Genomic DNA, 13,208 nt, shown 5'->3' with positions numbered 1-13,208 from the left:
CCGCAGATCATTAGTGCAGCGCCGGCCGCATCACATGATGCTGACCCCGCGCGCATATGTCAGGACTCAGGAGCGGGGCTGTGGCTGAATTACACAGCCGCAGCCCCGCTCTCATAGTCATGTGTACTATACTGAGCTGTGCGGCTGCAACGTGCATCCCTAATATCCGACAATATCCGGCATATAAAACGACCCCACACTTTTGACATTTTTTTAAGGGTGTAGAAAGTCGTCTTGTACGCCGATATATACGGTAAGACATTTTAGTGCGCAATTGAAAGAAGGGGCACTTGTTTTATACTATATTTCTGGTCAAAAAAAATAAACTACCCCTCCAAGTCAGGTGTCCTTATAATCAGGATAAATGAAAAAATATATTTCAATACATTTGTATGATACAATTACTTTTATTTTCAAACCGTTACATTTTAAATGATGAAAAATCTAAATGTCTTTTTTTTCTGTCTTTCCACGGCTATAAAAAAAAAAGTTAAATTTTTTTTACCTATACATATATACCACAAAAAGGAAGCCCGACATGTCCCAAGAAAACAGTGCAAAATTCACATCGATACATAAAACACATACAGAGTTATACTGCGTTACATCTGTGAATAGCAAAACTGCGAATATTGCTCTTGTCACGAAGGTTTAAAACACCTTCGGTATTAACTGGTTGCCGACACAGGACGAGTATGCTCGTCCTGAGCGGCGAGCACTTCGCGCATTAGGACGAGCATACTCGTCCTGTGTGACAGCCGTCCCTGCCGTCTCTGTGTGTGCGATCGAGAGCGGGGCAACGGCTGTAATACACAGCCACGGCCCCGCTCTGACAGCGGAGAGGAGAGAAACATCTTCTCTCCGCTGTTAACCCTTTGAACGCCGCGATGACAGCTGATCGCGGCGTTCAAAGAGAGGGGACTGCACATTGATCGCGTCACAGAAAATAACTGTGACGCGATCAAAGCCAACAACTCGTATGGCCAGACAGCCCAGGGTCCAGTGAAGGACCCCAGGGCTGTCTGAACATATTTCCTGTTGTTAGGGCATACTGAGGTATGCCCTAACAACTGCCTGTGTACGATCAGTAACAGGCTAATGTACTGGCATATAGATCTATGCCAGTACATTACAGTTACAAAATAAAAATCTAAATGATAAATCCCTTTATGGGATTAACAAAAAAAGTTAAATGAATGTAAAAAAAAAATAATGGTAAATAAATAAATAAAAAGTAAATAAAATACACAGAAATACACATTTTTTATAATAAATAAACTTTTTAAAATATAAGTCCCAAAACATGAAATAATATGGACATATTTGGTATCGCCACGACCGTAACAACGTGTACAACAAATGTATACCATTATTTATGATGATCGGTGTATGGTGTAAAAAAAAATATATTAAAACTGCTGCGCAACTGCTTTTTTTCTGCATTTTAATCTAATTAAAAATTTATAGAAATTAAACGATAATGTATTTGTACCAAAAAATGGTACGCACATAAAGTACAACTCGTCCCGCAAAAAACAAAGTCTCATACAACTATGTCGTACAAAAAATAAAAGCGTTATGAGCGTCGGGATGCAAAGAGGGAAATGTAAAAAAAATTGCTCTGTCCTCAAGGCTAAAATTGGCCGTGTCCTTAAGGGGTTAAGGGGTTAAAGTGCTGTGGAATATATTGGTGCAATATAGAAAATAATATTACAGGGGTATTCCCAGAACCAAATATCACCTATAAAGAGGATAGGTAATAATTTTTTGATCACAGGGGGCTGAACTACCCATTTCTCCTCACTACACCCCCAGCAGTGAAAAGCTTTAATAGAGTGGCGGTCGAGCATGCAGCCATTGCTCCATTCAATGTATATGAGAATGATAGAAACAGCCTAAAACTGTACTCCGCTGTTTCTATCATCCCCATAGAGTTTGAATAGAGTGGCAGGGCACAGATCCCCCATGCTCGCAGTCGGGTGATATTTTTGATTCTGGTACAACCCCTTTAACCCCTTCCTGACCTTCACTTTATATATACACACACACACCGCAGAGATTGGGGAGGGGGAAGTATGGAGCGGGCTCTCGGGCTGATCCCGCTTCATAAGACGAGCGTGTCGACTTCAGTGTATAGAGTGGGATCTCACTCGCTTAACCCCTTGGATGCCGTGGTCACTAGCGACCACCACATCTAAGCCCAATGAAGGCCCCTAAGTCTGCCATCTTTGTACTCCTATTAAGCCCTTCCTTCAGCAGGGCTTAATAGGAGCCTGCCAGAAACACTATACACTAGTATTGCAGTATATTGTGCAAGCAATCCAACGATAGCCGGTTCAAGTCCCCTAAAGGGACTACATTAAAAAAAAAAAAAGTTAAACACAGTTAAAGAAAGTTTTTTTTAGTATATGAAAAAAATAATTTAAAGTAAAAAAAAAAAAAGCAAAAAACAAACACTTTTTCCCAAAAGCAATGTAAAAAAAAAAACCCTTAAAAACACAACTGGGATCGCCACGTACGTAAAGGTCTCAACCCGTAGGATATGTTCACACGCAAACTCAAAAACATCTGAAAATACAGAGCCGTTTTCAAGCGAAAGCAGCTCCTGTTTGTCAGACGTTTTTGTAGCAACTCACGTTTTTCGCTGCGTATTTTACGGCCGTTTTTGGAGCGTTTTTTCAATGGAATCAATGAAAAACGGCTCCAAAAACGTCCCAAGAAATGACATGCACTTCTTTTGTCGCGGCATCTTTTTACGTGCCGTATTTTGAAAACTACGCATAAAATCACGCCTCGTGGGAACAGAACACCGTAAATCCCATTGCAAGCAATAGGCAGATGTTTGGAGGCGTAATGGTGCCATTTTTCAGGCGTAATTCGAGGCGTAAACGGCCCGAATTATGTCTGAAACCACTGCGTGTGAACATACCCTTACAATATAGCTTTAACCTGCACAGTGAACGCTGTTTTTTGGTCATCTCATCTCCCACCACCACAAGTACGTCTTCCAAATGTCAAGGCAAATGTAGGCCGATGAAGGCTTCCTAGCCTTCAGCATTGTGTGGATGACCCGCTCAGACAAGCCCTGTGCCTTCAGCAATGCGGCTTCAACAACCACACTGTTAAATGTAGCGACTGTAAATTCGGGTAGAAAAAAAAAAAAGTCTCTAAAAAAGCAAAGGCGGCAGGACAGAAAAGTGCAGGAAGCGCAGATGGGGTCATGCAGGTACGCGTCCTTGATATCCACTGAAGAGAGAAAATCTCCATTGATTTTTTGTTTTCGGCACGCCATACCAAAAAGGTTGCCTACCCCTGGTCTAAGGAATTTCGAAATCAGATGGCATCTGTCACTAGACTAGAAGTAATCCTGGCTAAGAGAGTGACACGAGGGTACACCACTGTCGATTAAGCCCATTTGCAGGCGATATCGTCTTGGAAAGAGCAAACGTGACATCTGGGTAATCTTGTCAGGACGTTTCCATTCCTTGGCATCTTCCTCTGAATGAGAGTAAAGAGCTAAAGTCTGGGAAGACTAAAGCGGACCGTCTCTGTTGGGGGAGACCGTTCTCCATCAGTGATCTGTATGTTATCCCAGACGGCTTGCATAAGACGGTCCACAGTAGATAACCATTAAGAGAATTGTTCCTCGTTCAGTTGGAATCTGAAATTTCTCCTATGGAGGGGAGGAAGCAGCAGACCGCTCCCCTGGTGGGGTACAAGATACTAATAAGATAGGAGATAAAGATGACCGGTAAGTGAGCAGATGTTTTTTGGGGCCTGCCATGTGAGGAGGATGTGGATGGAGAGTCCATAGAGGAGAATACCTCCCAGAAGGGTATAATGGCCTCCTAAGTTCACTTAGGTTCTGCTAGGTATATGACTCCATGCTGCAATTAACACAGGCTTAGGGGCCTGTTGAGGGGCCTAAAGGACAAAAAGGATACCTAAGAACAGATCCTACCCTTTCTAGAGTGTGGTGCAATTCTAGCGCCAGCAGCAGCCTAGCAGGTGGTCCTGTTGATGTGTACCCGTCTCATCTGTGATAACCTTATGAGCAGAGAGCAGGAGAATAAAATCCGCTACTCCGTGATTGAATGCCAGCTGTCATGTGGTGGCTGTGGACCAATCGCAGGAAGTAATCAAAGATTTCCCCCGGGATGCAGGAAAGAGGCAGGAAATGTCGTCCTGCCTATAGTAAAAAACATATGGGGGCTGGGAGATGGTGAGCATGTGAAGTAGAAGTAGTGAAATGTGGCACTTGGCACAACATGCCTGCACGTTGCATCTGGGGGGGGGAGGTCGGGGGGTTGGAGATCCCATACTTACCCATTTCGTCCAGCCATCTTCACTCCCAAAAGTATAAAACCAGAAGGGATGTCCCCTCAATGTGCCAGCTACGGGTGAGGCGGGGCACTGGTGGACCTTTGGCTAGTAGGTGACAAAGGAGATTGCGCCTTTGTCCCTGTTGTTCTTATTGGCAGTGGGACAATGGTGCCACTGTTTCCCAGATATAAGGAAATCATAAAAAATAAACAAAAAAAAAACGAACAAGATAGCTTGCTGAACCAGAGGGGTGTCTACCTCCTGCAGACACTATGCTAAGACTGCCTCTCTTACAGGCACTAAGCTACTTCAAACACTTTTTTATTCTTAGGGTATGTTCACACGCTGTGTTTTCAGGCGTAGTATCAATTCAGCGCTTTGTTCAGACAGGGCGTTTTTTTACACCACTGTTTTAAAAACGGAGCCCCGTAAAGATGCCCATAAAAAGGAGCATGCCACTTCTTGAGCCGTTTTGGAGCGGTTTTTCATTGTCAATCGAAAAACAGCACCAAAAAACACCTAAAAAATGTTTCCGTTTTAAAAACAGCTCCATAATTTTCAGCCGTTTTTGACTCTGCGTGTGAACATACCCTTATTCCTCATGTCCACACATACGTCTTTTTCTGAAAGGTTGGGAACGCTTTAGAGTCCAAACATTTGAAATCATAAAATGTAAAGTTCTAGAATGTGATATATAATATATATAGACAAACAATTTGTAGTGTAAGGCCCCATGCACACGAACGTAAAAACGCCCGTAATCACGGGCCCATAGACTTCTATTGGCCACGGGTACCTCCCCGTGTGCCGTTGAAAAATATAGAACATGTCCTATTTCAGGCCGTAATTACGGCACGGGCAGGCCCATAGACGTCTATGGGGCTCCCGTAATTACGGATGACTACGTGTGTGTACCCGTAATTACGGGAGCGTTGCTAGGCGACGTCAGTGTATAGTCACTGTCCAGGGTGCTGAAAGAGTTAAACGATCGGCAGTAACTCTTCAAGCACAAGGGACAGTGACTTCCGATCACAATATAAATCAACCTGTAAAAAAAAAAAAAAAAAAAAAAGACGTTCATACTTACCCAGAACTCCCTGCTTCTTCCTCCAGTCCGGCCTCCTGGGATGACGTTACAGCCCATGTGACATGTCACATGGACTGCGCGTCATCCAGGGAGGTCGGGCTGGATGTCAAGAGGGACGCGCCACCAAGACAACGGCCGGGTAAGCATTAATTTCTTTTACTTTTATTATGGAAAGGGCTGTCCCTTCTCTCTATCCTGCACTGATAGAGAGAAGGGGCTGCCGATTAGTGCAATGCAATTTTGCAGCGAAAACTTGCCCGTAAATACGTGTGGAATACGGGTGACACCGGACCTGTATTTACGGGCACGGGTCCGTAAATACTGGTGCAATACGGGTCGAATACGTGTGACCAAGGACCCGTATTTACGCCAGTATTTACGGGTGGACAAAAATACGGTCGTGTGCATGAGGCCTAAGTCCTCATGCACACGACCGTGCTCGTAATTACGAGCACGGCCGGCCACGGGCAGCCGGCCGCTTTTGCGAGCCGTGCTCCCATTATAAAGTATAGCAGCACGGCCCGTAAAATGAAAAAATAGAACATGTGAGAAAACGGGAAGGTACCCGTGACTAACAGAAGAAGTCTATGGTCCCGTTATTGCGGGTCGTAATACAGATAGTCAAATGCCCCACATTGGGCGCCATTGTAAAAGAGGGCATTTGACTATCTGTATTATCTCCCTTTTCTCCGTTCCTAGTCCGTTACCTCTGTTTCCTATATAGTCCGCTTACTTTGTATTGTTCACAATGTGCACACACTCCAGTCCTTCACACACCACAGGAGTAACATACAACCTTCGCAGATACTTAAATATATAAAAATACTTTACTCATAACATAGACGTGACAAACCAATATACACTACATCAAGATACAATACATTACATAGACAACACAACCATACACAACTGCTTCTGTTCCTACCTTCCCTGGACACTTTGCACATGTGACTAGTAATGTGTATGTATATATAATATAAATCCAGGTACCAACCTTATACGGTCTCCTGGTACTACAACTAGAACCAAAGCCACATACAGCGCCTGACCATTAGTACATGTACATATAAGAGACTCATGCATAAACAGCATATATATATCTACTCATCTATAATCCACATAAGATTCCTAGAATATCTCTATGTACACAAATAAAGTCTGCTGTAATATAATTATACTTATATACATACACAGAAAGCACACATATAATAGAACTTCGCTTGCTCCTGATGTTAAGTGCTGAGCGTCCAGGGCTGGCAGGAAAGAGCCCGCACCAAGAGCTTCCCATGACCTATATGTTCCTATCCCTGGGTTGAACCCACCCATTCCATTGACTCCGCCTTATGACCACCCATACACCTTCCAATGTGCATCTGTACAGTATAGGTAAATCTATTCCCAGTATGCTCAGCTGTCTCTACATCCAGTTTACAATGGCTCCTTCCTGTACTGAGGTCCATTGTAATGCTAATAAGGCAGTAGATAAGAATCAATGATCAAATGGCTTCTGAGCATACTGCCACCTCAAAGGGTGAAAACCACTGAATAATATCAGTATATACTATATCTATTTACCAGGTATATTTTATGTGGTCATAAAACAGAGTGTCTGGATGGGAACAATATTCTCCTGTAACAACTCGCAATAACGGGTGTTTTTACGGTGGTGTGCATGAGGCCTAAGGTAAAGTATTAGCAGGAATATTTATTCTCTAATCTAATGGTTTCTTACCTTTACAGCAGTTAAAAAACAACAAACAGAATCTCCAAGATCAGCATACATTTCTGTGTAAATCTCTTCGTGTGTAAGACTTGGCCAATAACGGATCGATCCTTCACTTGTAGCTGCCATAACTGCAACAGACTATGTAAAAAATTAAAAATGTTGACAAATATGAACACATAATAAAGTGGTATTTCAATTCTAAAATTCATTAAGGTGCCACATGTTGTATCTTAATATGAATGTTAGTACTAAAAAGTGATTTAACATGTTTGTAATGCTGACAGTTGAGGAGTAGACCGCTACATATTGCAAAAAGTCTGTCCTTTCATTTTTTCTGAAACAACTGACAAAGATCGCGAGATCACGCTGCACTGTAAGTCCCACAGAAACTTTACCAAAGTGTCGTGCCGGGATTGTGAATAGACATTGCGTCCTGGCTGGAGGCAATGTCTATTCACTCTCAAGACACTTTGGTAAAGTTACTGTGGGAGTATGTGACAGCACAGCGTGATCTCGCGAGATCACGCTGTGCAGTGAAACGAGCTAAACATGAATGAAGAGAAGTGTATGACGCTGATTGGTCAGCGTCATACACTTCTCTTTACAACGCCCAGTTGGTAAAAAGTTTAAAAACGCCCAGTTGGGCATTAAGAAACTAATTAGCATAAATCTAAAATTGTTCATAACTTGTTAAAAAATGATCGTTTTTTAAAATAAAAGCTACTGTTATTACATTACAGCACCTATCAGATTAGATATGGGATAGGGCACATATAATCTGGTGACATAGCCTCTTTAAATTGGACTACCAAAAATGCCGTCATTTTAGATTGTACAGGCAATCAACTAATAATCTCTTTGCCTTAGAAGAGTAATTGAGTGACTGCTGGCACAAGGAACTGGCAAAAGGTTTCACTTGTCACCAAGACCTTAAAAGGGTAACTAGACTTTAAAAAAACTATTAACAAGTCATAATGACATGCTAGAAGCTTTGATCAATGAGAACCGAGAGCCCCACAATCAATAAAACAAAGCGGCAGAAATGCTCGGGTGAGCGCTGTGTTGCTTAGTTTCTGAGCGGCTTTCATTGGAAAACCGAGCGAGCGGTGTAGGGCTCAGACTGTCTATGGAGTCCACACACCACTTGGAATCAAAGAAACACAGCGCCCACACGAGCGCTTCTATAGCATCGTTTTAGTGAGTTAAGGAATAGTATAGTATTTAAGAGGGTAAGATTATAGTACATTCGATAAAAATAAGTTATTTGTATACATACAAGTATGAGTGAGTCAAAGTATATTTATCATTTAGACAAGAAACAGAACAGAAAAATTTATCTATTCTCACTTACTTGTAAAGTGGCTACATCACCAGCAGTCGATATGTCTACAAGATCTGCAGACCATGGAAAATCACTAGGTGGGAGCTGTAGTTCTTTACACGACATCGACTGTTAAGAAATTATTTTATTGTAAAAAGGCTTTATCATAAAAAAATAAAAATCATAGCAAGCATGTATTTATGTCATGAATTGGCACTAACAAATTTCATTTAAACTTCCCGCAATTTAGCATTTGGTGGTTCTGTGATCTCCCACTATAGCTGAGCGGTTGCTGCTTCTAGACAGCTTATTCACAAAAACAGCCCTTACAGCTGGGCAGCTTTGATAAAATTACTTGCTTCAGTATGACACATTCATTGCTATTATCTGACCATTGAGATTCCATAGCATGCATGCATATACATACATACTTTTTTTTTTCTAACTATGCACCAAGCGTAGGTGAAATTAGACAAAACGACTAATGAACCCCTTCCCGTCCAGCGAGTAACAGTATGTGTAATTTTATTAATTAAAAGTAATACAAATATTTAGTGCCATCGTAAAAGTCCATATAATAAATTGAACGTGTAAGGGTATGTTCACACGCAAACTCAAAAATGACTGAAAATACAGAGCGGTTTTCAAGCGAAAACATGTCCTGATTTTCAGACGTTTTTGTGGCAACTCGCGTTTTCACGGCGATTATGGCGTTTCAATGGAGTCAATGAAAACCGGCTCCAAAAACGACGCGAACTTACGCCTCATGGGAACAGAACATCGTAAATTTTTCATGCATAATTCGAGGCGTAAACGGCCCGAATTACGTCGGAATCCACTGAGTGTGAACATACCCTTAGGCTTCGTTCACAGCTGCGTCAGGGTCCCGTTCGGACGTTCTTTCGGAGCTTTCCGTCAGAACGGGACCCTGACTGAAACCATAGGTAACCGTTTGCGTCACCATTGATTTCAAAGGTGACGGATCCGGTGCCCATGGTTTCCATTTGTCTCAGTTGTGCAAGGGTTCCGTTGTTCTGACGGAATCAATACCGAAGTCAACTGCACTATTCATTCCGTCAAAACGACAGAACCCTTGCAGAACGGAGACAAACGGAAACCATTGGCACCGGATCCGTCACCATTGAAACCAATGTTGATGCAAACGGAAACCTATTGTACTGTTTGTTTGTCAGGGTCCCGTTCTGACGGGAAGCTCCGACGGAATGTCAGAACGGGACCTTGACGCAGATGTGAAAGAAGCCTTATGGTGATTGGCATTAAATAAAATATAAATAACAGAATTGATCTTTATTTGCACATGAAAAAAAACACTCCTTTAGGCCCCATTTCCACTGTCCTAATTTTGATCCGTAATTACAAACCGTAATTGCGGATCAAAGTACGGACCCATTAATTTCGATTGCCCATGGGAAGGTGTTCAGGCCATAGGATGGCTCCACAAAAAACAGGACATGTCCTATTTTTTGATTTTGCGGACCGCGCTCCCATACTTTATAATGGGAGCATGGCCCGCAAATGCGGGTGACTGTCCTCGGCCGACCGTTGCCTTATAAAGCTGCATCAATGAAAAAAAAGTTACAGCTGTCTGACTGCAGTCAGGAAAAAACAAAAATAAAATCCTGTATACATATGATTGTGACCTTGCAATATATGTGGATAAGTCAGATTTTACCTTTGCAGAAGACTGGTTAATTTTCCATATTATAATACGATCACCGTACACTAACCAGGCCCATCCAAGTTCATGAATCTTCACCATTAAAGAGTCATCGACTGCAGAAAAAAAAAATAATAATAATAAAAATAAACAGGAAAAAGACAAAAGAAACAAACAATTATTGGTTTGTAGTATGTTTTAATATAGCATATTTGGTCAAACAGGTGTATCAGCAAATGATATAGAACCTACAAATTTGCGCTTTAGTTTTTTGTTGTTTTTTTTTAAATGAAGTATTTTTATGAAAATTTTTGGCATAAAAATAGAAAACAGTGTCAATCGTCTCCCCCCCAATGCAAAACCCAATAGAGAAATCGGAAATTAACTGCTCAAAAACAGTCTATAAGACTGGGTTCCCACGGGTCAGATACGCTGTGTAAATATCACGTAGCTTTTCCGACCTGGAACCCGCAGTACATTCCGTCTGAAAAATCGCACCACATCATGGTGCGTTTTCTCTGACAGATTTTCCGCTGCGGAAAGCAGCGGTAAAAAACGCTCATACTTACCTAGGCCGTTGTTATGTTGACACATCCCTCCAGTGCTTTCCGGTTGGGCCTCCCTGGATGACGCTGCAGCCATGTGCAAATAAAGATCAATTGTTATTTTTTATTTAAATATGATTGGTTGCAGCAGCGGTCACATGGGATAACATGTCATCCCAGGAGGCCGGCCGACGTCATCCAGACCGGCCTCCTAGGATGACGTTTCATCCCATGTGATTGCTGCTACAGCCTATGATTGGCTGCAGAGGTCACATGGGATGCAACGTCATCCCAGGAGGCTGGACTGAACGAAGAAATACAGACTTCTGGGTAAGTAAGGGTTTTTCTCTTTCAGTAGTTGCGATTTTTGCGGCATAATCGCTGCAAATACACCGCAACACTTGGCTTTCTGTTGCAGGATTTGCATCCCCATTGAATTCAGTGGGGATAACCTGCAATGGAATATCAACTAAAACACCGCATAAATTGACATGCTGCCGATTTAAATTCCGCACTGCAGGTCAATTTATTAACGTTTACTCTGCGTGTTTTTCCACAGCATGGGCATGTTTTTTTTTTCTGCAGCTTGGGCATGAGCTTTTCTAAGTTTCATACACTTTGCTGTTGCTGTGAATGCTGTGGAATTTCCGCACAGAATTCCTTTGCGGAAATTCCGCAGCGTTTACGCTACTTGGGAACCTAGCCCAAGGAAACAAGTACAATGGCTGTCTGTTCTCAATTTGTAAGGAATAAGACATATTGTGGTCTTCTTAACCCCTTCCCGACACATCATAGACGGGTAGGGGGAAGTATGGAGCGGGCTCATGGGCTGAGCTCAGTCCATAAAATGCGGGTGTCGGCTGTGTGTTACAGCCGACACTTTCACAGTAACGAGCAGGATCGCGTTCGAGAGCGATCCCGATTGTTTAACCCGTTAAATGCTGCGGTCAATAGCGACCGCAGCATTTTAAATCGGTATATAGAGGGGTGCGACCTCCTTTAGCAGCTCATCGTGCCCCCCGCAATGCAATCGCGGGGTGGCGATGGATGCCACGGCAGCCTGGGGGCCTAATGAAGGCCCCCAGGTCTGCCATCTTTGTGCTCCTATCAAGCCCCGCCTCTGGCTTAATAGAAACTTGTCAGACAGACGATATACTGCAATACATTAGTATTGCAGTATGTAGTGCTGGTTGAAGTTCCCTAGGGGGACTAATAAAAAATGAAAGCCGTAAAAATGGAGTAAAACAAAGTTGTTTTTTATATATATAAAAATGTCCCCCTAGAGCAAAATAAACATAATTGGCATCGCCGCATCCGTAAAAGTCTGAACTATTAAAATATATCATTATTTAACCCACACGGTGCACACCGTAAAAAAAAAAAAAAAAGTGTAAACGCCAGATTCTCTATTTTTTGGTCACCTCATCGCCCACAAAAATGGAATAGAAAGTGATCAAAACCTCACATGTCCCCCAAAATGGTAGCATTAAAAACTACAGCTTATCCCGCAAAAAATAAGCCCTCATACCACTTAAAATCGATGGAAAAAAAAAAAAGTTATGGCTCTCAGAATTTGGCGACACAAAACTAATTTTATTTTTTACGCTTAGGTTTTTACTTGTAAAAGTAGTAAAACCAAGAAGAAACACACACATATATATTTGGTATCGCAGTAATCGTATTGACCCGCAGAATAAAGTTAACATGTTGTCTTAATTGCACAGTAAATTTCGTAAAAACGAAGCGCAAAAACAATGGCGATCACTTTTTTTCATTTTCTACCCCATAAATATGAAAACAAAACAGAGACATGTACACCAAAGATCTACACCGCAAACATAGGTCACAGATCGGTTAGAGTATGATAAAACTGGTCAGTTCAACACTATATTAGCTCCAGTCCATCTCATTATCTCTCAAGATATCATGGGAGAGTCAATCCACCTGAGCCATGTCATTTAGTAATGTTCCCACTTTTCAAGTATACCGCTTTTTTCTAACCATAGTAACCGGTAAATCTTATTGATATACTGTATTCCGGCAAAGTAGGTGCCACTTTATGCCACCAATGTTGTGTGATTAATCTCACTCATGCAACATATGCGCCATCGTTACCTTTTCCAGTTCAGTGATATGATCAATGATGTTATATTCTGTGGTTCTGACTCTTTCACCCTTTGTCTGCATATCAACGACCCCCCTCCAAAATGTCATTAGATCCAAAAAGGTCCACATCATGTGTATGAGGTCTGCTTGTGCTTTATGTCACAGACAAAATAGTCTCCTAAACACCAATGTTAACCCCTTAATGACCAGCCTATTTTAAACCTTAATGACCAAGCCATTTTTTAAGTTTTTCTATCGTCGCATTCCAACAGCTATAACCTTTTTATTATTGCGTCGACATAGCCGTATAAGGTCTTGTTTTTTGCGGGACAAGTTGTATTTTTTTAATAGCACCATTTTGGGGGACATATTATTTATTGATTAACTTTTATTAACTTTTATTTGGGGGGGAAATAGAAAAA

The 13,208-nt window shown here is 41.9% G+C and overlaps 1 protein-coding gene across 1 annotated transcript in view; it reads right to left on the bottom strand.

The window, feature by feature from the left end:
• The window catches only part of NUP133 (nucleoporin 133), a 107,286-nt gene that overhangs the window by 68,114 nt on the left and 25,964 nt on the right, over positions 1-13,208 (bottom strand). The window contains exons 3-5 of the mRNA XM_075862516.1: positions 10,151-10,251; positions 8,488-8,586; positions 7,143-7,274 (exon numbers count right to left, since the gene is read on the bottom strand). Coding sequence (XP_075718631.1) covers positions 7,143-7,274; positions 8,488-8,586; positions 10,151-10,251 — 332 coding nt within the window. The remainder of the gene's footprint in view (positions 1-7,142; positions 7,275-8,487; positions 8,587-10,150; positions 10,252-13,208) is intronic.

This window comes from Rhinoderma darwinii, chromosome 4 (genome assembly GCF_050947455.1).
Source record: "Rhinoderma darwinii isolate aRhiDar2 chromosome 4, aRhiDar2.hap1, whole genome shotgun sequence".
NCBI lineage: Eukaryota > Metazoa > Chordata > Amphibia > Anura > Rhinodermatidae > Rhinoderma > Rhinoderma darwinii.
This window is presented reverse-complemented; position numbering and strand designations above follow the sequence as displayed.